This window comes from Portunus trituberculatus, chromosome 28 (assembly GCF_017591435.1).
Source record: "Portunus trituberculatus isolate SZX2019 chromosome 28, ASM1759143v1, whole genome shotgun sequence".
In the NCBI taxonomy this organism is placed as follows: Eukaryota; Metazoa; Arthropoda; class Malacostraca; order Decapoda; family Portunidae; genus Portunus; species Portunus trituberculatus.
In genome coordinates this window covers 12,018,841-12,046,055 of record NC_059282.1, presented here as the reverse complement: position 1 = coordinate 12,046,055, position 27,215 = coordinate 12,018,841, and the positions used below count along the sequence as shown (strand labels likewise).

The 27,215-nt window shown below is 38.2% G+C and overlaps 2 protein-coding genes across 12 annotated transcripts in view; one reads left to right on the top strand and one right to left on the bottom strand.

The window, feature by feature from the left end:
- LOC123510311 (oxysterol-binding protein-related protein 8-like) overlaps positions 1-8,832 on the bottom strand; it is a 72,799-nt gene extending 63,967 nt beyond the window's left edge. For 5 of the 9 annotated variants that reach the window (XM_045265316.1, XM_045265318.1, XM_045265326.1 and 2 more), the window contains exon 1: positions 8,710-8,831. In XM_045265316.1, coding sequence (XP_045121251.1) covers positions 8,710-8,752 — 43 coding nt within the window. In that variant the 5' untranslated portion in view covers positions 8,753-8,831. Of the gene's footprint in view, positions 1-8,709 lie in introns of all 9 variants that reach the window. The other 4 variants (XM_045265319.1, XM_045265322.1, XM_045265323.1 and 1 more) reach the window with 2 other exon arrangements.
- An 822-nt stretch (positions 8,833-9,654) lies between these two features.
- On the top strand, positions 9,655-25,456 carry LOC123510313 (putative phosphatidate phosphatase). 3 transcript variants are annotated; one of them, XM_045265338.1, is made up of 7 exons: positions 9,655-9,810; positions 14,740-14,891; positions 20,015-20,236; positions 20,472-20,609; positions 22,082-22,258; positions 22,486-22,625; positions 23,258-23,394. In XM_045265338.1, exons 1-6 carry the CDS (start codon positions 9,747-9,749, stop codon positions 22,612-22,614), a joined length of 882 nt encoding a protein of 293 aa, XP_045121273.1. In that variant the 5' UTR covers positions 9,655-9,746; the 3' UTR covers positions 22,615-22,625; positions 23,258-23,394. The 3 variants fall into 3 exon arrangements, with proteins under 3 accessions (XP_045121273.1, XP_045121270.1, XP_045121271.1); XM_045265335.1 differs by lacking the exons at positions 14,740-14,891; positions 22,486-22,625 and adding an exon at positions 17,802-17,953 and having other exon boundaries at positions 23,258-25,456; XM_045265336.1 differs by lacking the exon at positions 22,486-22,625 and having other exon boundaries at positions 23,258-25,456.
- The last annotated feature ends 1,759 nt before the right edge of the window (positions 25,457-27,215 follow it).

The following is a 27,215-nucleotide window of genomic DNA, read 5'->3' as shown; positions in this document are numbered from 1 at the left end:
TTTTCCTTTTTTTTTACTTTTTCCTATCACCTTCAAAATTTCCTGGGTCTTTTTTTCTATATTGTCAGTTATTTTCTATTTGGTCCTATGAATATAACAAATTTTCCCTTTTCCCTCACATCAGCATCACAATTTCCCTATTTTTTTCCTTCATTCTTTCCTCACTTTCTCAATTTTCCATTTTCTGGTCATCCCATCAACTTAAAAAAATTCCCAAACCTGTTTTTATTTCCTTACCTGAATCAACACTACAATAATTTCCTATTTTCCTGTTTTTTCCCTTCTATGATCAAGATTATTTCCTTGTTTTCCTTCTCATAGTTTTCCTCTTCATCTTAATCTTTTATTCATTCATTCTCTCTCTCTCTCATCACTAAAATCTTTTCTTTCTTTATCCTATTTCCTATTTTCCTTTTTTTCCTTTTTATGGTCTAGATAGTTTCCTTTTTCCCCTTCTCTCAGTTTTCCTCCCACTTTCCCCTATCAACTTATTTTTTTCCTCTTCTCAATACAATTTTTTCTCTTTTCCTTATTAACATTTTCCCTTTTTCCTTTCTATGATCAATTTCCTTGTTTTCCTTCCCTCAATTTCCCTTGTCAACTTCTTCATTTTTCCTCTAATTACTACCTTTCCTCTTTCTTTTATACTACATCTCTGCCCTATTTCCTATTTTCCTTTATTTCCCTTCTATGACCAAGATAATTTCCTTCTTTCCTCTTGTTTTCCTCACAATTTCCCTTACCTATTAATTTTCTCCCTTATCACTACAATCTTTTTTTCCTTTTCTCTTCCTCCCAGGTGTGTTTTGTTAATGACTTTTACTGAGGTGTGTTAATTAAAGGAGCCAATATTCATTCATTAAGAGAATATATGAATTAGTTTTTTTTCTTTACCTGTCTGTTTTTCTTCTTTTTTTTTATGTAGGGAAGAGGGCCAGCCAAGGGGAAAAAAAAAGAAAAGATTAAAAAAAAAAAAGCCTACTTGGGTGCTGGCTCTCTAAAAAGTGGAAAGCGTCAGCCAAAATTAGGGAACAAATGCCTCGATGCCTTCCTCTTACGTCGTCACAAAATATATACTACATCTTTTACTACTACCCTTATTTATTATTTTATTTTGTTTTCTATCTTTGTTTTCTTATCTATTTTTACCTTCTTGTATACATGTAATACTTAACTATAACTCTGCCTGTTTTTTCTACATAATACATGCACACCAAGTATTCATTATCTTTCTTAAATAAAATATATAAAAATACTCTCTCTCTCTCACACACACACACACAAAGTCTATTACCACTACTATAATCCTCTCAAATCAGTGTAATATCAACAGACGCAATATTTAAAGCTTGATTGAATCCTACAAAAATAAATATGTAAACAAACAGGAAATACAACCACAAATATACAAAATGAATACATATCTTCTGTATCTTAAGCTGTATATTCAGTAACACCTAAAACTACATAACTCTGATTAACTTTGCTTTTAACTAACTTTTTTAAATTTCTGGACATACAAGAGGACTGATATCTAAGCAAGCCTTTTTTTATCTGTTTATTTATTTATTTATTTATTTTTCCAGCTTTTCCCTCCCATACATAAAAAGCTAATAAAAAATCTAATAACGCTGAAACATATCCATTACAAAACACTGTGCTTTATCTATGTATTTGTACCTAACTGTCTGTCTGTAACTTTCTAATATCCTAAAGACAGTATCACATCCATTTATCTTAACTAACTTCTATATCTCAACCTATAACTTTTTTTTTTTTCATAACACTCAAACTAAATCATTCAAAACACTGTATCTTATTTATTTGTACCTAACTATATGTGACTTTCTAATATCCTAATCACGACAGTATCACATCCATTGCTTCCCTTAACAATATCATAACTCTAATTTTTATATCTTAATCTCTGAATAAATCTATAACACACAAACTTAATCATGAAAAACACACTTCTTTATCTATTTGTATCCTAATCAAGACAGTATCACATCCATTGCTTCCCTTAACCCTACCTTAAGTCTAATTTCTGTAGCTTAAACTCTGAATACATTTATAACACAAAAACTTAATCATGAGACGGCTGTATTATGTATCGATTTGTACCTAACTATATGTCATTTCCTAATATCTTCAACTCAGAACAATATCACATTTATTTTTTTTCATGGCCAAGAGGAACAAAAACAATTAAACAAAAAGGCACACTTAGATGCCAGTCTCCTTAACCATATTTTCTATATAAACACCACCCTCTCTGTCTTTGATCTTTAACACCACACCAACTAATGCACACATCCCAGGCAGACACTCACAGACAACAGATGCCACACTGATTGAATATCCCACATGAGTGATGGCCCAATCAACACCTGCAATCATTCCAAACAGGTGGGAATGAGGGCCCATCACCATCACCTTAAGACTGGGTAAGCTTTAGTGGCACGGTAACACTAGAGGCAGCCTTAACCTCTTCAATACTGGGACACATTTTTACCTTGAGATTTGTGTATGATTAAACCATTTTATTGACATTAGAAAGGGTCTATGGAGGTCAGATGATTAATGGCCAGTCTTCACTATTTTAATCCTACACACAAGTTTCTGAAGCTGTATAAAATCACAAAATAGTAACCAGAATGAAATTGGAAATGCATCATTGTACTCAAGGGGTTAAGAGCTGGATTTTTATTTAATGTCTATATCTTGGCTTTATGACAGGTGACATAGAGGCTTCCAAACTTGGATTCTTATGACAGCTGGCTTGTTTTAGTGTGTTAGAAGCTTACACACTTGTCTCTCTTGTCTTTTTTATCACAGGATACTTCAAAATGTGGCTTTTTTTAACAAGTAAGCTTAACATATGATTTTTTTATTATTATTATTATCATTATTATTTATATTATTCTATTTTGTGTGTGTGTGTGTGTGTGTGTGTGTGTGTGTGTGTGTGTGTGTGTGTGTGTGTGTGTGTGTGTGTGTGTGTGTGTGTGTCCTTTTAGTAACACAGAGCTTGGAAACATGGCTTTTTGGTGACAGGAAGCTTATAAACATGGATCATTTTACCAAGATAGAGGCTTCCAAACCTGGCTTTTTATGACAGTTGAGTAAGATAAGACTTCCTAACTTGGCTTTTTTATTACAGATAGCTTGTTTTAGTAAGACAGAAGCTTCCAAACTTGGCTTTTTATAGCAGCTGGCTTGTTTAAGTAGTTAGACACTTGTTAATTTGGCTTTATTGTCTTTACCACAAAAAGTTTAGTAATGTGGCTTTTGTAAATTGAGATTTAGATATGTGGCTTTATATATGTGGCTTTCTTAACATCACAGAAAGCTCAGACACCTGGCTTTTTTTTTATTTTTGTGTCCTTTTAATGACAAAAAGCTTATAAACATGGCTTTTTGTTGACAGGAAGCTTAGAAACATGGCTTTTTGTTGACAGGAAGCTTAGAAATATGGCTTATGACAAAGCTTAGAAACATGGCTTTCTGTGACACACACACACACACACGTGTAGCCCCTGTTCACCTAGCAGTGAGTAGGTACAGGATGTAAATCGAGGAGTTGTGAGCTTGTTGTCCCGGTGTGTGGTGTGTGCCTGGTCTCAGGCCTATCCGAAGATCGGAAATAATGAGCTCTGAGCTCGTTCCATAGGGTAACGTCTGGCTGTCTCATCAGAGAGTGCAGCAGATCAAACAGTGAAATACACACACACACACACACACACACACACACACACACACACACACACACACACACACACACCTGAACCTGAACTCTTTCTCTCTCTCTCTCTCTCTCTCTCTCTCTCTCTCTCTCTCTCTCTCTCTCTCTACTCTCTCTACTCTCAAGAGGGTGAAAGAGGCCTCAAGTGGTGACAGACCCTGCCTTGCATTCTAATATCCCACACAGACACAAATTACATACAACATTCACTCAATCATTCATCCCTTTCTCTAGTACACTCTGGAACTTCCTACCTCCTTCTGTCTGACATAGCTCACTGAAGAGGGAGGTTTCAAGACATTTATCCCATTCTTTTGTCTAATTCTCTCACACCTGTTTGGGAACTGGGATCTAAGTGGGCCTTTTTTTATTAACCAGCACCCTAAATCATTCACCTCTTTCTCTGGTAAACTTTGGAACTCTCTACTTGCTTGTGTTTCCATCTTCCTATAACCTGAACCCATTTAAGTGCGACATTTCAAGACATTTATCCCATTCTTCTGGCTAACTCTCTCAGACCTGCTTGGGAACTGGAATCTAAGTGGGCCTTTTTGTTTAACCAGCATCCTCAATTATTCATCCCTTTTTGTGGTAAACTCTGCAATTCTCTCCTTGCTTCTTGTGTTTCCATCTTCCTACGACCTGAGTTTCAAGACATATATCCCAATCTCTTAAGTAGGCAATTTTTTTTAACAGTTTTTATTGCCCTTAACCAGATTTTCCATAGAAGAAAAGACCCTGACTGCTGAGGGAGGAAGAGCCACAACACCATACACCTGATCACTTGACTGCTCCACCTCACCTCACTGTTATTCTGAAGGATGTGAAATCAAGGCTGGTGCATGGGAAAGAGTCAGGTTAGGTAATGATAAAAGTATGGGTAAGTTTATTAAAGTTTGATTTCTTGAGACAAAGATTTTATGTAAGAGAAATAAGCCAGCAGTCACTGAAAAGGGTTGAACTGTGTGACTGCTCCTACTGCTATTCCTTGAGTCTTCTGAGGCTGCACTAAACACCTGCACCTCACCATTACACAAAGCCTCACACACCACACTGAGTTATGTATGGAGAGCCAAGGTGAAGGATGACAAGAATGAAAATGATGGTACCAAAAATAATGCAATTCAGATCAGAGGAGTTGTGCATATATGATTATCAATATCAATACAAACTCAAAAGACAATTAATTAACTGATGAACTATTTAATGAAGGAAGGAATGGATGATGTACACAGCAACCTGACTTTGATGCTTACCAGAAAAAATATTTAACCTGGACACAAAGGATGATCCACATAACCAATTAATTAGTAAAGGTCAAAGGATGAGATCAACTGGTGATGCTCAAGGTCACAGCATCATTCACACACACACACACGCACACACACACATACCAATGCAGGACTTTGAATGACAATTTACATCCGCTTGTGTCTCAACTTATAAATTCAAGTGATGGTGGTGGTAGTGGTAGTAGTAGTAGTAGTAGTAGTAGTAGTAGTAGTAGTAGTAGTAGTAGTAGTAATAACAATAATAATAATAATAATAATAATAATAATAATAATAATAATAATAATAATAATAATGATAATAATGATAACAACAACAACAACAATAACAACAATGACAGAGGCAGAGAGATACAAATGGATGAAATAGATTACAAATTACTCAGAGAAAATTAATTCTTGATAAATACATTAAAAAAAAACTAACATACATGCACACATCTATATAACATACAATTCACATATCAATATCACCAATCCATTTATGCATCTGTCATCCACTGCTCTCTACCAACCTTCAATAACTTGGCCTTGTTATGAACTCAGCCTTGTTATGTTGCTAATTCCTCTCCTTAACACTCATTATAATGCAAGAACACACAGGAAGCCACAAAACGTCATCATACTAAATAATCATCCAGTTATTTCTTATACTTTCACTTCACAATCAATTTTAACAGGAAACGAAGAGCTGTAATTCTCTCTCTCTCTCTCTCTCTATCTTCCACAGATTCAATCACACACAGTACTCCATCGCTCTCACCACACATAAGAAACGAAAAGAGAAAAGGTTGAAAGAATTAAGAATATATACACATGCAGGTAAATAGAAACCAGAGAGAGAGAGAGGAAACAAACAGCTATAATTCTCTCTCTCTCTCTTTCTCTCTCTCCCCACAAATTCAATCACACAAACACACAAACGCACACAATAAACATCTTTCCCACTTAAGCAACCATAAAAACAGCTCATTGATCCACCCACCACCCAATCCACACAGCATCCACAAGTCTGGCAGATGGTGGGTGGATTGATGGATCACTAACACCCAAGTTACGAACATTGCTGGTCCTCAACTCTGGATCAAGCGAGTCATTCCGAGGATATAAGTCTGATTGAAATATGGTAATAAGGGATGCTAAGATATACGGGTTGATTTTTTTTTGGGTATTGTTTCTCTCTCTCTCTCTCTCTCTCTCTCTCTCTCTCTTTTGTGTGTTTTATTATTATTTTTTTTATTACTTAATGGTAGATATTTTTTATATAGTACTCTCTCTCTCTCTCTCTCTCTCTCTCTCTCTCTCTCAGCATATTTTATTTTCAGTTTATCACTAGTAGACATTTTTTTGTATAGTCCCTCTCTCTCTCTCTCTCTCTCTCTCTCTCTCTCTCTCTCTCTCTCTCTCTCTCTCTGTGTATTTTGTAATCATTTTGTTATTACTACATTACTTTATTCTCTCTGTTTTATGTATGTATCCTTTGTTTTTCTTTCTTTTATGACTTCCTGCATGGTGTTGTGTTCTGCTTATCATATTTTTCCTCTCACTTTTCCTAGAATTAAAAGAAGCACACTCATATTTCAGCTAGTTCGCAGAGAGAGGGTGAATAATAAGAACATTTTAGCTATCAGGTCTTTCTTTCTTCAAAACATTTCTTCCTTTTCATGATTGACAGAGAGAGAGAGAGAGAGAGAGAGAGAGAGAGAGAGAGAGAGAGAGAGAGAGAGAGAGAGAGAGAGAGAGAGAGAATGGGTAGATGACTGGCTGTTGAATAAAAAGGGACATTTCAAAGAAGTTAAGATAAATTTATGAAAAGGAATGAAAGATATATGAGGATAGGTATGTTTTATGCAAGAACTGATCCCCTCCCATCCCAACACACACACACACACACACACACACACACACACACACACACACACACACACACACACACACACACACACACACATTAAGGTTTTAAAGAAAATTGAAAAGTGTAGATATGGAGATGGGGCCACACGAGCAAAAAGCCCAGGCCCTGTAAAACTACAACTAGGTAAATTCACACACACACACACACACACACACACACACACCTATTGGCTCCTTGCACCTCCTCCTCCCCTTCTTATCTAACCATGTTCCTCTCCAGCTATTCTCCTTCCTTTCAAACTGATAAGATATTAGGTACATTTCAACATATGCTTGCTGTTTATCAGAGAATACAGTGGCAGATCAAATATATATAGAGTTGTTGTATATTTAACTGTAATGTATAGCTATGACTAAAAAATGCAACGGTTCTCTCTCTCTCTCCTCCTTTTACTACTACTACTACTACTACTATTGCCACCACCACCACCACTACTACTACTACTACAAGATAATTATTTCTTTCAGTACATGTTTAATTTCATTGATAAAGTAATACATATTTTAATTTGCCTTTTAAAACTCTCTCTCTCTCTCTCTCTCTCTCAGTAATATAAGTAAAGCTATAAGAGACCTGTAAGACTATGATTGACACTCCTTACACCACTTTTCCTCACCTTATCACCCCTGCCCATATACCTGTCCAATATTCCCATACAACACCTGACTCACTGACACTATTAGCCTAAGTGTAAGACCTTAGTGTTGGCAACCAGTGATCTTTATAAAGCCTTGACTCTTTATAAAGCATAGACACACCCCCACTTCACTCCCATCTGTCTACCTCTGCTCACTCCTCTGCCTTCCTGTGTACATTTCTCAAGTGAATAATGTTCGATCTAATGGGAAATGAAAAAACAAGCTGGAAATAAGTGATAAATGAGGAACAGGAAATAATTTATTGGAAAAGGTATTCTTTTAAACTAATTTTACATCCTTATTATTGACACAAAGACAGACAGACAAGCAAACATCAATATCAGAGTAATTATACTTTTCCATATAAATACACAGATAAATAAACATAGAGAAGCTATCGGATAAAAAGAAGAATAAAGTGAAAACAGGAACAAAAACACATGAAGATTTAACATTAAATTAAGTAAACATGGAATAAAATACAGGAAAACAGTGAAAATAAACAAGTCCACACACACACACACACACACACATACCAAAAAATAAATAAATCAATCAAAATGTTTATATTACCTCAAGACTACACCAGCCAATGACAAAAGCACACACACACACACACACTTTGACCTCTGCACACCCGCTGAGTGACCTGCCGTAACCTGACCTGACCTAGCCGTAACACACAATGACCCCGCATGAAGGTCAAAGGTGTAGGCTGCTGACAACCTGAGATATAGGAAAGCATCTTGACTATCAGAGGCCACACTATATATACAGCACCGGAAAGTGTACACACACACACACACACACACACACACACACACACACACACACACACACACACACACACTTAACGAGGAAGCAAATAAAAAATAATTAAGATATAGATAACTCTTATAAACTTGAGAATAAAGAAAAGATACCCCAGGCCTCTTCTTTTTCGTATAATTTAATTTCAGACATCTTAAGAATAACAAGATACGATATAATGGAACAAAATACACAGCAAATATTAAGAACAGGACGAGCTGCACCAGTGAAGGAAACTGACCCCTTGACCCCAAAACACGTCTGATACATGACCTATGAGAGCCTGCGATGGTCCAAAAGTCCAATACTCACCCGGAACAATGGTGTCTCTCTCAGGACTCTTAGGAAATTCCATTATAACGCGGGGAAACACACGACGCGTCCTCCCTCCCCCACGTCCACCATGACACTGCTGGACGCTATAAGGGACGAAAACTAAATAACAAATAGGATTACATAAAGTTTCAGATCTCTTATACTGCCCCGGTGTGGTTTTCGATTCCTTTTACTTACAGTACTTATATGTCAAAGTAAAATGTTTATCAATAATGCGGTATGTTAGCTTTTTTCCCTTCCCTAAGAACGTAGTATAGTACAAGTTAGTTATATAGTGTTTACACAATTCAGTATGGCTCTAGGTAACCGTCTCTGATTTATTTTTCATCTCTCCACTTTACCTGTCAATTTACCTGCCTACCGTACTCACCTGTCCGTGAATTGGTCTGCTTACCTGCTAACCTACCTCTTTATTCACCCCCATAGCCAGATTCTATTATCTACGGGTTATGTTCCCTATAGTATATCCCCGTGTCATGTTGACGGTCTGTTGGCATTGTGTTGGTAACCGAGAACGAGACTCAGCAGGTGTAAACATCACTCATCTTGCATGTAGAGTTATGGCGCATGGCTGTTTGCCAGGTGTTGAATTTATAACTCAAAAGCCTAAATTATTTGCCATTGATTTTAGATGAAGTAATAATTGAAATTTATCCCCGTGAAATATAACAAGTTAATTTCCTTGTATAAATGACTGTCTTTGATGAGCATCCGAGTGAATTGAGGAGTATATTTGTATTGACACATCTGTTGTGATAATCATTATTTAGAGGGATATTAATGCAGTTTACAGTTTCATAGTAGCCATATGATGTTAGATGCATGGTTATAAAGTAAGTACAGTTACCAGTACATTTCATGTGAAATACGTAACATTCCAAAATAAATAATAAAACCTAACCGGCACGTAGTCCCTCGGTTTTTAGCCCGCCTCTGCGGCCTCTCTCCTCAGTAGGCAATCACACGTTAAGAGGGGAGGGTGTGCCGGTTCGCGCTCCGGCCAGTTGTCATTTATGTCGATAATGGAGCCAAAGTACATAATCAGGGTGGTCATGGACACGATCATCCTGTTAACAGGTAAGAGCAGCATGCAGTATCCAGGATGTGACGGGCGTGGGGAATGGTGACTGTATTAGGAGGAAAGGAGGGACAATGCCCATTTCCATTAATATAAGCGAGTGACTGGGAGGAGGGGGGGCCAAGGACATACGGTCATGGTGTGGGTGTGGGCGCGGCCGCCACCAGAAACACGTGTCTGCAGTGAGTCTTCGTATCCCAGTGTAAGGTTTCAGTGGTGACGGTAGCGGTGGTGGGTCGCTGATCCGCGCCTCACCTCCCACAAGGTCACGAAGTCTGGAAACCTGCTTGTCATGTCCGGCCTTGCTCACCTGAGACCTGAGGGAAGTGATGTTACCTGGGAAAGCCTAGGAATGTCAATGGGCCCTGGCCACGTCCCTGCCACCGAGGCGCAGTCCTCTAGTCAGTGCATCACTTGCCATGCTGCAGGCATTGTGTGGTTCTGTGGAAATACATGTTCAAATTTACACCCGGAAGTGAATCCTCTGCCTTCAATGTATGAGAGTTTAAGAGCGTCACTTGTCACTGTAGCTCCCATCCCTCAATCAGCGTTTATTTAAGTGATGCATGTCATTTAATAATTATCTGCTTCATTCATATGTTGTGTTACGCATCCGGTGGTGATGCAATAGGTTAAGTTCACGTGGGGACAGAGCATGGAGTACAGTAGCATGCGTCAATGCCACTTTGTTGAAACCAAATTTAAGATTTTCTCATATTGTATATATCCTTGGGACATGGTTTCAAATGGATTAATTATGCAGTAGGCATGTTCCTTGTTATAGAGATGACTGTTACAGGGATAGAATAGACACAGTTAAGCGTCAAATTGTCAGTGGTGCCCTGGCACTGATAACCCAGCTTTACATCTTCTAATCAGTTGATTCCATGGGTATTGGGGCTAATGTGTCATATCAGTGTTATCAAATGCTTGTAGTAGTCACCAGTGAATCAATGAATCAGAATTATATACTTATGATAAAGGTGAGGTTACTTTAAATGAATTATCATTCATACCCCAGATATTTCTAAGATGGCAGACATGTGATCATAGATAGTAAGAATGCATAGAGAGATGAATAAGAAATATGAAAATTTTACATTGAAACTCAAGCAGAAATATCACTGAACATTACTGTTTCAATGTGTCATACTCCTGTTTCTGGCCAAAATTTCTCATTTCTCCCAACACAACTGATGAGCAGCTATTAAAAAAAGATCACTGTCACAGGAACAATCTAGAGTCAAAAGCTTCATAGTAGAAAGCTGCATAGTTGTTAATAATAATAATAATAATAATAATAATAAAACATGAAATGATATGAGATCTCTGTTGGTAGCTATGGAATGACAGCTGAGGCTTTCACTGATGGAAAAGGTTAATGTTAATTAGTGACTTGATAAACATGTGCATTAATTAAGAGTCTGTTACCAGTGCATTCTTGAGGAAGGGTGAAGTGTGAGCATAACAGATGCAGGCTTGAAATTATTGATCCCAGATATAGAACTAGAAGAGTGGATGAGATCAGGGTGACAGTGGAAGCATTGCACCACTCAAACATTATTAATAATCAACCAGCTCTGAGATGATTCCTGAGAGGGTGTTCTTTCTCTCTCTCTCTCTCTCTCTCTCTCTCTCTCTCTTACATTGTGGAGACTTTTGCACCTAAAGATACTATCAGATAACTATTAAGAATATTGTCAGGGGAATGGTTAGTTCAGGTATGTAATAGTAGGTAGATGTAACTTTCAAGTGCTGGAAACATTTTTACAAATACATATCATGAATAGTTAGTGAATAGTTTTATGAAGAATTGGTGCCAAGTCCATTACTTTTTATACCAGTACATAAAGGTGATGCCTTGGGAACCACTGGGATATATGGATGGTGTGGTATTGATGATCAATACTGTGGATGATACAAATTAAAAGAGTATCAAGAGCTTAGGAGTGAATGTGAGCAGCAGTAAGGTGATGACAGGTGGCAGGGAAGAACACTCAGCCTGGGCCAGGGATTTCTTATCGGCTAAATGTAATAGTATACTGGAGTGGTGAGTGCTGTGCTGAAATTCCATCCAATGTGAGACACCTGAGTTCAAGAGGAGTATTGGTGTAATAAGCAGTGTGAGTAAAGCAATGGAAACCAAATGATTGAGTGAAGTATGGAATTTATTTATACAAGAACTTCATCAGTAGTAGAATAACAGATCTTGTTGCCTGGGAGTAGTGATTGGTGCAGGAAGTGAAGTAGGTAACCAGGATAAGAGTTGAGAATAGATGGGAGAAGTTGAGGTGATTGATAGCTCTGTCAACAATAAGAAGGCTTTCTTTGCATCTAGAAAAAAAAAGAAGATAATTATATACATGTGTGAGAGGTAGTTATTTGAGGTAGTGAACAACGGATCTCATGACAAGGAGCACCAAGAGATAGAAGTGTGGTGGACAGAGCAAGGGAGGTGGATATGCAACACTGCCCTGAAGGATTATGCAACAAGTGAGGAGCTGAAAGACTTGAGATGAAGTGATGAGAGTGGGAGGAGGAAGATTGCATTAGTTGTGCCATAAAAGGGATTCAGAATTACAACTGACTGAAATCTGGCAAACAAATGTACAAATAGTATATCCTGTATGCAAAAAAAAAAAAATCATCAACTGAACTCCTAAGCTAGCTGAGTTAAGCAACTTTATACAATGTGATAAAGGTTTAAATAAAATCATGACACCTAAACCGTCAATTATTGAGTCCTGGAAACTTTGTAGTGTAAATTATCATTGACCCCATAATCATACACTTAAGTGATGCAGTGCTGTACCATATGAATACGTACTGTATTTCACTGAAGATTTAGGGTTTGCCCATGATCTCCCTCTTTTTTCTGTATTAGATAGTTGTTTCAAGTAGGATACTCCCTGTACCTCTCTTAGTGTGAGAATTGTGGGCGATTTTGTAATCATTGTGAAGTTATGCCTGGTATGTCTTGGAACAGTAAGAGGAGAGGTCCGTCCTTATTGGACACTCAGCAGTTCAGTCAGTTTGTCAGGTCAAGTGAAGATAGGATCCATTTTAGTCACTATGATAACATTTACCTTCGTTCTTTACTCATTTCTTATTAGTTGATACATGTCAATGAGCTGTAAATCGACAGGTTGGCTTGTGAGTTGACAAGATCACATTAACTTGTGTATTCTGTCCCCCTCTGGCCAATGCTCTCTGCAAAATTCATGTTAAGAAAATACAGACCTTTATGCTCAGTACACTCAGTAAACATATCCAGGTTACTGTTAGTCACAACCAAGAAAATACAGACCCTTATGCTCAGTACACTCGCTAAATGTATCCAGGTTGCTGTTAGTAACAACCGCGGTCAGTCAACCTTGTTCTGTGCCTTCCCAAAAATAAGTAAATAGATATAAAAGTAACTACATCATCTAATCAGAATGCAGATATCCTTCCTGGCAGCCATCTCAGCCATGCATCATTCTGTGTTTTGCAGTGAGGGCTCTAACACAGAAATAGATACATGTGGTGTATAATCTCAAACCTATAAATTGCCATTCACTTAATCCTTACTTAAAATGGCCCATATTCTATCTTATCACCACCATTATGTTGCAGAGACAAATAAGTCCAGAGATAACCCTTCATTCCCAGTGACCTGCCCAAGTGTTGACTGACTGACTGACTGACTGATCAATCTATAATGGCTAACACACCAGGGTCACATGGCCATTACACACATCTCACTGTTACTGCATGGAGATTTCATAACCATCCTCTGAGTTACCAATAAAACAGTTGTAGTATAATAGTTTCTCTCTCTCTCTCTCTCTCTCTCTCTCTCTCTCTCTCTCTCTCTCTCTCTCTCTCTCTCTCTCTCTCTCATATGTTTGCAGACACCTCTACAAGTAACTTTCTTCTTTCCTTCTATTTCCTTTCTTGGTTATAGTGATTATGTTTTAAAAATCTACTTTCTCTTGATGCACAGGAGACAGCTATGATTTGGTCTTATAGAGGAGGTGGAAGGAATTAGTATATAAATAAAGATGATGCAAACTTTTAGACATTGATTATGGTAAATGGGTAGTGCAGATCATACAAGAGTGGAGGACTATTGGAATACTGGCTCATTGGTATTTGTTACTGAAGTCTTTGTGATATTCCAATGTTTACAATAGTGATCTCTTGGGAATTGTTTTTATTAACTACATCTATTGATTTATTAATTTGTGGTGCAGTTCATTTGTGATGTCTTGGGAATATTTGATAAGTCTATTAATTGATTTATGCATTTATTTCATCCTAACATGTATACATACCAGAACTAATTGTTAACCAAATCCTCAGCATCCGGAGGCTTTTAATGACATCTTTGTTTGGTCAAAAATGTGACCATTTTTTAATACCTAATAATAATAGTAATAATAATAATAATAATAATAATAACAACAACAACAACAACACCACCACCACTGGAGTAACAAATAATGTGCTCATGAAGATTATTAGAATGTTGTGGACATTAATGCAATCATACAAGTTACCATGCCTCTAACACTTGCTCTCCCTTCTGTCACATGGGATAATCTGCCCTCACAGCAACTGGTGGACAGCCAAGGCAAGGCAGAGGTCAACACCATAAACACAACATGACAACTGTCTCCAGTCTGTTCAAACCTTTACTACACATTTCACCACCAAGCTTCCTCTCCCCCTATTTTCTTTATCTTGGATTCATATGTGCCTGTAGTATTCACACTGAGTGTTTTATACCAACTTCCTGATACCAAGGTAGTGTGTGTCCCTGGCTTGGTGTGTGTCTGGCCAAGAGGCAGGAGACCCTCCCTGGCAAAGGCATCCCAGGAGGGTGTTTGTACTCAACTTCTCGATGTGCATCATGATCCCTTGTTGAACCCTTCTAATTTTTTCAGTGGGAGGCTGCATATTTGTGGTGAAGAAAATGCGCCCCTTTGAACGGGGCATGTTTTGCAATGACAAGTCAATAAGCTACCCCTTTACCGATCACGAGACCATATCAGACGCTGTACTCCTGACTTTTGGGGTGGCCATGCCTGTGGTCCTGGTAAGTTGGGAAGACATTTCTCACTCAATCCAACATCAGGCTCATCCTGGCTTTGGATGTTTTTGGGTAAATTAGTCAGTGAGTCAGCAACTGTGTCACTGGTATCATTACCCGGTAGTGTTGTGCCTCCTAGCCGGGCATGCCTGTTGAGAGACACCTTTTGGAGGGTGCAGGGAAGGGCTGGTGCCTCTGTCTGCCCCAAACACTGCCCCTTTACCCTGGCCCTAGACTGTGTTGGCACTGCCTGCAACACTCCCACCACTCCACATCCCACATCCACCTCCATTCCTTCCCAGTAATCATTTCTTATCATTTGATTTTTCAGTAAGTAAACACAAAATTGAATGTGTAGGTAGTACACGCCACATCTGAAATATGTATTGTACGTACCTATTTGTATGTTTTGTCAAAATGGTCGAGATTGTTTTTTATGTAAATAGTTTCTTTTTTAAGTGAAAGGGAAAGCTTTGTTTTATATGCTATATGCATATGTGTATGCTTGTGAGCATGTAATGAAGGAATTGTCTTGGTGCTGCTGCTGTGTGTCAGATTAATGTCATTGAGTATTGTCTTGGTTTAAAACGTGGAGTGCTGAGATTGGAGCTTGAGTTGTCTGCTAACAGTCCACAGCGATTTATCTCAGATTGCCATCAAGTGAAGACAGTGGATTGGCATCTTGCAGGGTGCTGTGTCATGAATTATTGGTAAAAGTGAGACACCACTGGTTACCAGCACTACCACATGCTACTTAATGAAGGAATTTAATCAACACAAATAATTATGTAGTGAATATTTTATATACATACCAGTAACTTTAAACATTATTCATTTGAGGTCTTTTACATAAGCAATAGTTATTTTGTTAAATTGTAGTACTGAAAGCCTTTTACTTTATCATTTGGAAGCTATATTTTTCTCAATTTAAATATTACTACACCTCAAAAATTATATACTATATTATGATTTTACTGGAAACCTTTAAGATCCTGAAAACATGATTCCTTTCACATGACACCCAATATCCTCATATGTGCAATTTCCCTACCATGGTAATACATTGCCAGATAGTTTCTAGGAGCTCGAGTTGTAAGGCATCCATAAGTTCCATTAGATCCTGTACTGGTCATAATGTCACAAGACCTTACAATTGTAAACAGCCATGTGTCATATAAGGATGAGGTGTGACACTGGTGTGAGTGGTGAGTGTGAGATGCATGGCTCTTGAGTGGTGCCAACAGTCCTAATGGTCAGGTATCAACAGGTGTGAGGCTAGGTGTGACAACCACTGCCTCCTAGGTAATTGCACTTGACCTGGGAGTCATCCTTACCACTTAACCTGTAGCCTGGGACTGCTAAATTTCCTTCCGTCACCCTGTGGATGCCCACTAATTGAGGAAGCATGTCTTTATAACTACTTTCTGGTATGCCATTAACTCTGATACCTGTATTTTTACCCGGACCTTTGGTATGTGTAAGGAAACAGGGCCATTATTTGTGCCTCCCGCTTATTCTGCAAGTCACAAGTAGGTCTTCCCAGCTTCACCACACCAAGGGAGGAACACACAGACAGTGGCAGCAAGGTGGAGCGTCAAAGTGGGTGCTAACAGGATTTTTTTTTTTTTTTTTGCTCATCGTCTCCTCCATCTCTCTCTCTCTCTCACTGAACACTTGAGATTCTTGTGACATGGCATCATCACTATGTCGGTGCTCTTAATATACTTCCATCTCAACTGGCATCATCTTGTAGGTTTTTTAATGGGAGTTTCCTGCCTCTACTTTAAATCCCATGTTTATTTGTGGCATTCAGTTTAGCTATTATTAAATCCTTTTGCCCTCAGCTATTTAGTTTTATTAGTAGTTGATCTGATCACTGATTACCAGTAGAAGTGAGAGTATGAAGAGAAAAAAAAAAAAGGAATAAGGGAAAAGGAATCAGTTTAAATTGACAAAATAAAATAAAAAAGAATTATGAGCAGCTGTTTGAATTTCTAGTAAAAAGAAATGAGTGTAAAAGGAATATTTAAAAAAATGACAAGTGAAGCAAGGAACTTACATTTTGATTCTCAAATTAACGCAATGTTTAAGTTGGCAAATATGGATTGTCTTGCTGTTAGAGGTCAGTGAAATGATGGAGAAAAGTGCCTAACTTTATACGCACACCAGCCAGCCAGATGACTTTAGCTTTCTTAGTTCAGTACAGTACATATTCATCCTCAGACTTTGGAAAAGTTGCATTAATCCAAGGTCCTAATCCACAGAATGCTGTTTGCCAGTTATTTATACTTTCCTTAATATATATTAGCTTGAGAGTAACCCACATCAACACCATCCCATCCAACATAGGCTGTAGTGTTCTTTTTATGAAGCACTTGTGTTATGGTTACTTTTTAATTACGTTCCCTGTGATGCCATTTGACCGAGAGTGAGTGATAGGTTGTAGATGCTTCCATGAATTGGCACGCAGGTACACCAGTAGTCTAATTATGACTCCTTTTTTGGAAGTAGGTAATGGCAGCAAGGAAAACACAGACACATGGAATCCTGCTTCTTCCGTCACTAGTCTCCTTTTGTGATGTGCCATCTCTCTCCTGCTGCTGCTGCTGCTGCTGCTGATGATGATGATGATGATGCTGCTCCTGTGGTTGATGTTGGAAGTCAGGAGGGTCTCTCATGACCCTGCCACTAACACCATGGCCTCACTGTAGCCAAGAGGAGCTTCAGAGTGGAGCTCAGTGCCCAGTGGTTATCCTTCTCCACCCATTCCCTGCCCCACCATCACCAACCATCCCTAGGCGAACCAGGGGTTGGGGGGCGTGACTTGCATGCTATGGTTGCCCCCTCAGAATGCCACCCCCCTCGCCATTGCCTCCTCACTCATTTTTTGCCCCCACTGTCCCTCTTGTTTTCCAGTGGCCATCCCTATCCTTCTGTTCTTTCTGTTGGGCCAACCAGTAGAGCGCGGGTTTCACTGTGACGACGAAAGCCTGCGTTACCCTTATAAGGACTCCACAGTGTCCACTGGGGTCCTGTATGCGGTGGGCACAATACTGCCAACTACAGCGGTAAGTTGGGCCAGCGGTGGACTCCCTCTCAGGCCACTCTCCTCCACCCAGCCTGGTCCTTACATCCTTTCCAACCCTCTCCATCCTCAGCCTTCCCTCTTCACACCATCGTCATCACCACCACCACCACCACCACCACCATGACAAGCACCACACCTGCATTCAATCACACCTGTATGTCTTACTGCATGTTCTAGAAGATAGTCAGAGCTGAAGCATCATTAAGGGAGAATAATGAATGATCTAGGTCAGTACAAGGTAAATGGGTCTTTTCTTGTTGGTGATGGTATTGTGCTGAGTATGAACTGGTAGAGGGAAATGTTATGCATCCATCTAATATATGTGATAGAGGACAGGGGTACAGATTGGAATATAACAATGAAGTTAAATTTATCTCTCAACAAGTAGATGGCTGCCATGATCTTTACACTGAGTTGTTGGGGAATGACAGTAAAGACTGAACATCCTATTAGATGCAGTGACCAGAGGCAAGCTACTTGCACAGCACATGTAGTTAAACAAAAGTAACAAGTAATAGTACCACAGTTAGCAATAAAGCAAACAACATTTATAATATAGCGAGTGTGGAGTTACTTGTATCAAACATGCCTCAGTCACAGTAACTATAACACGCCTTTATGTCAAAGTATCCATCAATGATCGTCATGGATTGATCTTGTTATTCCAGTTTTACAAAGCTCTGAAAGTGATTACTACATTCCTGCAATTTATCACAACGGCAGCATGTTTTTTTTTTTTTTTTTTCTTCACACATTACACCCATAGCATAAACAATGAACACACCATGCACATCCCCTCACCCAATCCTTCCTTCTTTCACCACCACCACCATCATCACCACACCATCACCCCTCCTTCCAATCACTTCCATCTCCCTACCTCTCACCTCCCTACACACAAACACCTTAATGCCCTGAATTAGCTTGGCACTGGAAGATGGTAATTTAAATGCATATTTCTCTTTGCACCTTCATCCTTATTCCAGAACTTGACATGATAAATGCCAGTCACCCCAAGGTAACCAGACAACCATTTAATCAAAGCCCAAAGACCTGAGTGGCAAGTATGACAGTCATGAGAGTTCTGGAGATAAACCAATGGGGGGGGGGGGTTGGTGGGGCGAGCACAATGGTGCCCGTCACACCACACTAACAATAACGTCACTGCATGACAGACACCACAGGTAAAACTAAGATGAGAGATAGAGCTGATGCCTCTAGACAATGTTAAGTGAAGAGTTTAGTTAGTAATGGGACATAACATGTTCTTACTGAGATGATCCTGTGGTGTGCAATGGTGCAGATGTTGTGCACCATCTGCTTGGTCCCCGTGAGGGCCCTAACTCTCCAAAGACAAGCTGGGAGGGAGGCCACTCACTCTCACCCTGCCAGTGCTACCCCTGTAGTGCCAGACCTTGTAGAAAGTGCATGTGTACATATGTATACACATTATGTATATATATTTCAAGGTTGTAGTCTTTTAGAATGCATTGGTGTTGGTATCATTCATGGTGTTGGAAAAGGCTCAAGGCTTACACTGACATCAAACTGCAATGAGTTTTCATATATATAATGTGTACATATTTATAACCACTTCCCAAATTAAAGCACGGATAACTTTCAAAATCATAACCAAGCATGCTAGAGCATCTTCAAGGACAGTTTCTGATACAGTTACTTGCCATTTGTGCCAAACACTGTTACCATTAGCAAATGAGAAATTTATGTTAAGTATGAACCTTCATTCTGCAAATTAAATCACAGCTAAGGACATGAACTATATGAAAACCTAAAGCTTGTTCAGTATATTCTTACTTGTGCTGATAGTTTTCACTTATATACAATAACTTCTAAGAATATTGTATTGAAATGAAATTTTAATAATTCTTGTAACTTAAAAGTTCATGCAGCATAAAACATTAATAAAATAATGGATTAGATACTGAGTTAGACAGAGAGAAGATTAAGTTTAAACTTAATGTGATTTGTTGAACCATGTCATATGCCATCTCCTTGGTGTGGCTGTGATGGCCCCTCACAGATGGTACTGCTGGAGGGCTGGCGAGCACGACACCAACCAATTGGGAAGTCTGTTAGGATATGTAACCGCCGGATCAATTCTTGGATGTGGGGATGTTATACTGCCATTGGGGTGTTCCTCTTTGGATGTGCCTGCTCCCAGCTCACCACAGACATTGCAAAGTACTCTGTGGGACGCCTCAGACCTCACTTTGTTAGCATCTGCAAACCAGACTGGACACAGGTACTGCTACCTCCAAAGTTAATTTGATGACTGATTGTTTGCTTTAATGTGTGCTTCATATAATGTATTGGCATATATATTGATAGTTTGATTAATTTTCAGTCTTATGTGCCATTTTAATAGGCAATACCATTTGCCATTTTGTTATTGACTGAAAAAGTGTTGCCTGTGTAATACAGAAATGAAATGTTCAAAGCAATAATTACAAGTATAACTGATATGGTTGTCCCCACAGATCGACTGTGTCAATAATACCTATGTAGACCCCATCCCATGCACCACCCCAAAAGAGAACCACAGGATGAAGGAGGCACGGTTGTCATTCCCTTCAGGCCACGCCTCCTTCTCCGCCTACACTATGGTGTACCTTGCAGTGAGTTACTTGTTTATTCTTTCACAATGAATAAAGTAAACTTTTAACTTCTTAATTTTTATTCTCTCTCTCTCTCTCTCTCTCTCTCTCTCTCTCTCTCTCTCTCTCTCTCTCTCTCTCTCTAGTCTTGCTGCCTTTGGCCAGTGCCCTCCTACATTTATAAAGAAAGAAATTATATAAATATTCTGAGCTGATTAGGCAGTATAGATGGTAGAATAAAGATAAGAGAAAGAAAATATGACAATTTTGGTATTGAGAAAAGAAGCTGTAATGAAAAAGTAGAGCATTTTCAATGATACAGTAATTTTTGCTCATAGTTTGCAGTATTCAGTATCTATGACTGACTCACGCTAATATATTTGTCTAAGTCTTTTGATAACTATCACTGGTTATTATGTGTTTCTGTTGCAGTGTTTAGATATCCCCATCTCTAGTATAACACTGCTGGAATATAGATAAAGGCCCAATAATAGATTATACAGTAATGCTCTGCTTAACGAACGTTCGTCTAACGAATTTCTGGTTTAACGTACTGTATAAAGTTAGACCAAAAAGTACGCATAACGTACAACCACATCCGTTTTAGTGAATTTTCTGGGTTTGAATTTGCCGGCTGAGGGACCAAACACGGCAGCTTCACTGTGATTGGCTGGCTCCCACCTCTGTCACTAGCATGTAGCCACTAAACTCTTGTACCACCCGTGGCCCAATTGACCATATATTATATTATACATCTTAGCGTTTTACACTACTTGATATTGTGTGCAAATTGTTAATGAGAATTATTCCATTAGTTGTGAATAAATTTTTGTCATACTTGACAAATTGTGGTGTTCCATGTCAAAACGTTTATCTGACATTGGCTCAAAGCCGTAAACCCCTCATTCACTGTAACTTGGTTGAATTTATACCGGAAATATAGTGTGCTCTATGTTTGCACTTTTAAGGGTGCAAATCCTTATTTGAAGTGGAACTGCGAATGTTTGAACAAGTGTATTATTCCAATCTGCAGTTCAACTGGGGTAGATAAGTCAGCGTGGCTGCGATAGTGTCAGCTGGAGCCGCAGTGTCCATTGTCCAGTGTCCCAGTATGTGCTGTTGAGTGATTACTTACAGTGTTGTTTACAGTAGATGTCATATATTAGAAGACCCAGACACTAGGTAGGGACTATACATGAATTCTCATGTTTCCATTATATTGTCATTTTCTTCACTAAAGGCTTGGGGATACTTGGTTATTAATGGTACAGGTATGTATATATAATTTTTTTTTAACCCATGTAGTATGTTGGGTACCAGCCCAGAACGCATCCCCCCTATTTCCATTATTTCCTATGGAAAAATTACATCCGCTTAACGAATTTTTGCTCTACGAACAGCTTTGACACCCCCTAAGCGGAGTATTGCTGTATATTACTAACATACGAAGTCTCACGATTACACATTTAACTTTTGTACGTGAATCTTTCCAGATCTACCTCCAAGTGCGATTCAAGTTCAAGGCCCCAAGACTCCTTCGTCCCTTCCTGCAGTTTCTTTGTCTCATGTTGACTTTCTACACCACACTATCCCGCATCTCAGATTACAAACACCACTGGTCTGATGTCCTCTCTGGCTTTATTCTTGGGACAGTTGTGGCAACTCTTATTGTGAGTGTGTCTGTTTTCTGTTAAGTTGCATTGCGATATATGAAACATTTATGCCATATTCTCACAATTTACACCCTTTTAAAAATTTATTTATTCAACCTTATGCTGTTGAGTTTACATTTATTTTGAAGTATTGCTTCAACTTGAGTGTGACCCTGATGTCCTGATATACACATGGTACCTAAGATGCTGTTTCCCCACATCCTTGCCTCTGTGCAATCCTCTAGTCAGTGTATGTGTCGGATCTATTTTGTGGGAGTGCCGATCACGAGCAGCAGCAGCGCCAGTGTGCGGACACCATACAGCTGCAGGACTGTAGTCGCTCCTCCTCACCCACCAAGACTCACTTTGTTTAGACCATCTCAGGGTCAGGGTCACTTTTTTGTGTTCTGCCTCATTCTGTTTCTGTTCTCAAACATCACTTTTATGCCTTGCATTCAGCTTACTGTACCTTACATGCACCAGCATCTTGTGCTCAAGTGATAACAGAACTTGATCCCATGTGTCATGGTTTGACATGCACGGTGCACATCGCTCAAGAAAATTGTACCACTAAAGAATACCCAACAGAAGGTGCCATAACACGCAGTATGAATGTGATCCAGTGATGTTTAACAAGTGGGAAATAAAGTTAGCCAAACAGTTGCAGATGCCCTGGCTTTCTTCCCGCTCTTTCTCTAACAAGAACAATAGCTCTCTTCCTTACATTAATAATACCAATGATGTGAGGTTGATCTAGAATGGTAGCAGCATACACAGTTGACTACAAATTATGATACTACCAAACCAGATGCTTTCTTGACAGCATTACTGTTAGACTTAGTTGATAAGGGAGAATATGATTCATGGGTGATTTTTGTCATAAATTAAATACTTGTATCTTTTATATTTATCCATCAAAATCTGGAGAAAATTACATTCCTCACTTATTTTAAATAACACTGCTCTCCTTTCAGGAGCTGTATGTGTCCGACCTCTTCATCCCCCCTATCCTTTCAGGCGCGGTATGTGTCCGACCTCTTCATCACCCCTATCCAAGCACAGTGTAGCAGCCAGGGCCACCCAGTGTATTTGCAAGACCGGCGGTTACCCGACACAGACAGCGAGGCCAACAACACTGTCAACCCTGTACGGACTCAAACTGCTATGGGGACTGTGAGTGAGTGAGTCTGTTGGGGAAGATGATGTGCCAAGGATCTGTGGATGGATCTTTTAGCTACTTAGAAATTCCGTTCTTCCATTAAAATATTTGCTAACGAGACACATCACTTTAACCGTGAGGCCGTTGTGAAGTCTGGTCATGACGGTGATCACAGTCTTCCCTTTTTTGTTACGACAGAAAGCATTCTGGCACAAGAGCTATTGTGATAACTCTCTTACAACCTTGATGCTTATGTAGCCATGCATATTTCCTGGCTTAAGAGTTGTGTGCTTCATCATAGCCTTATCAGTAGGTTGTTTTAGAAATTTTTATATTTTACAATTATTTTTGTAAGCAATATTTAGTGTTATCTTTCTGTCAGCAGAGGTGATAGTAATTATAGGATTAGTGTACTTGATAGCACCACTACCTATTAAACCTTTCATCTGCCTAGACAGATGCTTTTATTAATTATCACTGCACTGTAGCACCAGCATGGAAGACTGCTAGATGTAACATTTCAAAGGTGGGCTAAAATGTTGATAACCAAAGAACATTGGCATTTACAGGTAGAGATGCAGGTACAGTCCATTACTCTTACTTCTGGAACATATGTACCTGAATGGTGCAGTGCTGAGAGTCATTGGTAGAGACTCCTCTTCCTTCCCACTTAGCTAGGTGGCCACGTCCTCACCCTTGCCTCCGAAGCTCAGTCTGTACAGTCTGTAGAGCAAGAAAATCAATTAAACTCACTTATCCCTTTCAGTACTTTACCTACAGTACAAAAATAAGTGTAAATGTGTCTGCTTATCAACAAACATTCTAGCTTACCTTGATAAGGGTGGTCTGTTCAAACACTTCTGTGCCCTCAGGTCTCTTTATTGTCTATTGTTTTGATTTTATTAACATGAAAATTATGTAGCATAACAATGTATTTCTCCCTTTTTTTTTTTAATGAATGTCACTTTTTTATTTAGATACATCTAATTTTTATAGTAATTTTAAGTGGGCTTGATATTTCAAGTGCTAGTTTTCATAACATTTTTATTCTATAACATTAGCTCTAATATGATTTTTGCATTATTACATTACCTCTATAGTTTGGCAGTTATATTACTGTTACCTCTATAATTTGGCAGTTATTGTAGTTTTTTTTTTTTTTTACATTTAGCTTCTTAACAGATTGCTACTTCTTAACAGATTGCTGTTCTTGTATATCATTCATACTCAAGATGAATGAAAAGAGTTACTAGCCTTTATCCAAAATCCACAGCAAATTTTTGTCTACTATTTTCTAAGAAGGCATTTGTGATGGTTTTCCTCTGTGTGTTCCCTTTCCTGATTTGCTGGAGTGGTAAGGCAATGGAGGAGGACCAATACCTTCACCAAACAAGCAAACCACACTTCACAGCAAACTTGTACGGAAAGAAACATTATTTTTAATTTTTATATATATATATATATATATATATATATATATATATATATATATATATATATATATATATATATATATATATCACATATTGGAGTGTTCTATGAAAAGTCACTTGTAATTAATCGTGGAAATGACATTAAGAACTTGTATATATATATATATATATATATATATATATATATATATATATATATATATATATATATATATATATATGATATTGATATATGATATTGATCATTGCCTTTTCTGTTCTGTTCCCTTTCTGGGTGTCTACAAAATACATTTCATCTCATTTTCATGGTGAATTGTTAATGAACTCACCATGTTTAAGTTGTAGGTTTCATTTTTGTCTTATTTATATGTGATGTTTATCACTGATATTGATTTGTGTGTGTGTGTATATATATATATATATATATATATATATATATATATATATATATATATATATATATATATATATATATATATATATATATATATATATTATTTAATTTGCACTTCTCTTGTGTAGTAATTCAGTTAAATCTTACAAAATATATATAATTTAATTTCCCAGCATGGGTTTCCCATTGTCACAAGAAATTAATTTTAAATAAAGGCTGAACCATATGTGTACAAGTCTTTCTATTCACCATCTGTAGTACATGTATGAAGCAATTATGGAAAAGGTTAGTTACATATTTGCTGAGGTGTAGACAAAAAACATACTGTCTATCATAGCTATGTGGAATGTTTTACTCACAACCACCATCAGATATTTAGATAATGGCTCTTAACCTAAGTGGCATGTCCCCCTGGGGAGACACAAGCCCTTAGGAAAAATCTGGAATTTCTCTAATTATATTTATCATTCTCTTACTGAGAGATGTAATGAAAGATGGCAAAATATCACCTTTTTCTTTTAAAATCTGTGAGGGAATTGTATTCATGGATGGAAGGGAGATGTGGAAAGAAGGACAAATTTCTAGAGGCTGTATGGTAGTAAAAACTAAAAAGATTAAGAACCACTGATAAAAGGTGTCATGTAACAATCATTTTCTTTGTCATTAATTACAGCCATGCTAACATTGTGTAATGTTTATCAGTAAATCACCTGTCCATCAATACTATGATGCTCTCATGACACAATGCTGCAATACACAAAACTTGAAGAAAGGATGACTGAGCAACTCACACTTTGTTATTGGGTAATCCATATCAACACATCATGATTTCTACAAGTTTCAGGGTACTGCTGTATCTTTCAATAAGACCATCATAGTATTGGTATGAAAATGATTTATGGATAAACTTTACACAATGATAGCATGGCATGGCAGAAAATAATAAGCTACATGACACCTTGCCTGACAGGGTGGAGTCTGTTGGGTGGGGAGGGGGGGTTGGCAGTGAGAAGTTTCACATGAAGACAGTGACAGTAAAAACAAAAGTGTACTGTATGATTTTGAAAAAAAAAATTAATTAATTAAAAAATTAAAAAAAGCAAATGCCACATACAGTAAGGTGGTGTGTGTTGACATGATATTTCTATGAAAAAAAAAGTCCCCAGCACAGCCATTGAATCTGTCACCACACTACACTTGAATTTGTGACAGAAATTGGAAGTCGGTAGAGTTTTTGACTGGAAAAACCAGTCGCAACATGTTGGTCTTGTTCAATCGATTTGCGACTTTGTTTGACTTTGTTTATGTTATGATGTCACAGAAAAAGGTTTGAAAACTTAGTGATGATGTAGAGAAGAGAATTTTGGAGTTGGTAAGGGAAAAGAGCACATCTGGGACTCTTAGCAGTGAAAAGAAAAAAAAATTACGCAAATCGGTGTTCAGTGAGGTATCTCACTCTCCAACGACTGCCTCCATTCCCTCTATGCATGGAGTTGCTGGAGGTGAGGACTGAATACTTGTGATGATTTAATTTGATCGCAATCGTCATCGTCACCAGAGGAAGACATCTTATTGGGAACTGTTTACATTCACTTCCCGCGAACCAGCCAATGCTTCCCAGTCGCTATGTGTGAACGTGTTCCGACTAGAAGGCCTCAGTCGATGCTTCTAGTGACATGCAATTTCAGTCGCATACTGAAGTGTGAACCCGCCTTTCCATCCAATAGCTGAACAAAACCTCAAAGTACATGTGTGTATAAAACATTTTCTACTTAAAATAACGTGTATTTTCACTTTTACCTGTATTTGCAGAAATTTGTGCTATCTGTATGTGATTCTGTGTTGTGGTGCACATTTGCAACACCCTGTAGTGTATCATGCTTCCTTTTTTTTCTCTCTTTTTTTTTTCCCCACAACATTACACATCAACTTTTTTTTTTTCTTCCCCCAATGAACTTGCATTGAACTGGCAAGACAAATTCCTTACAA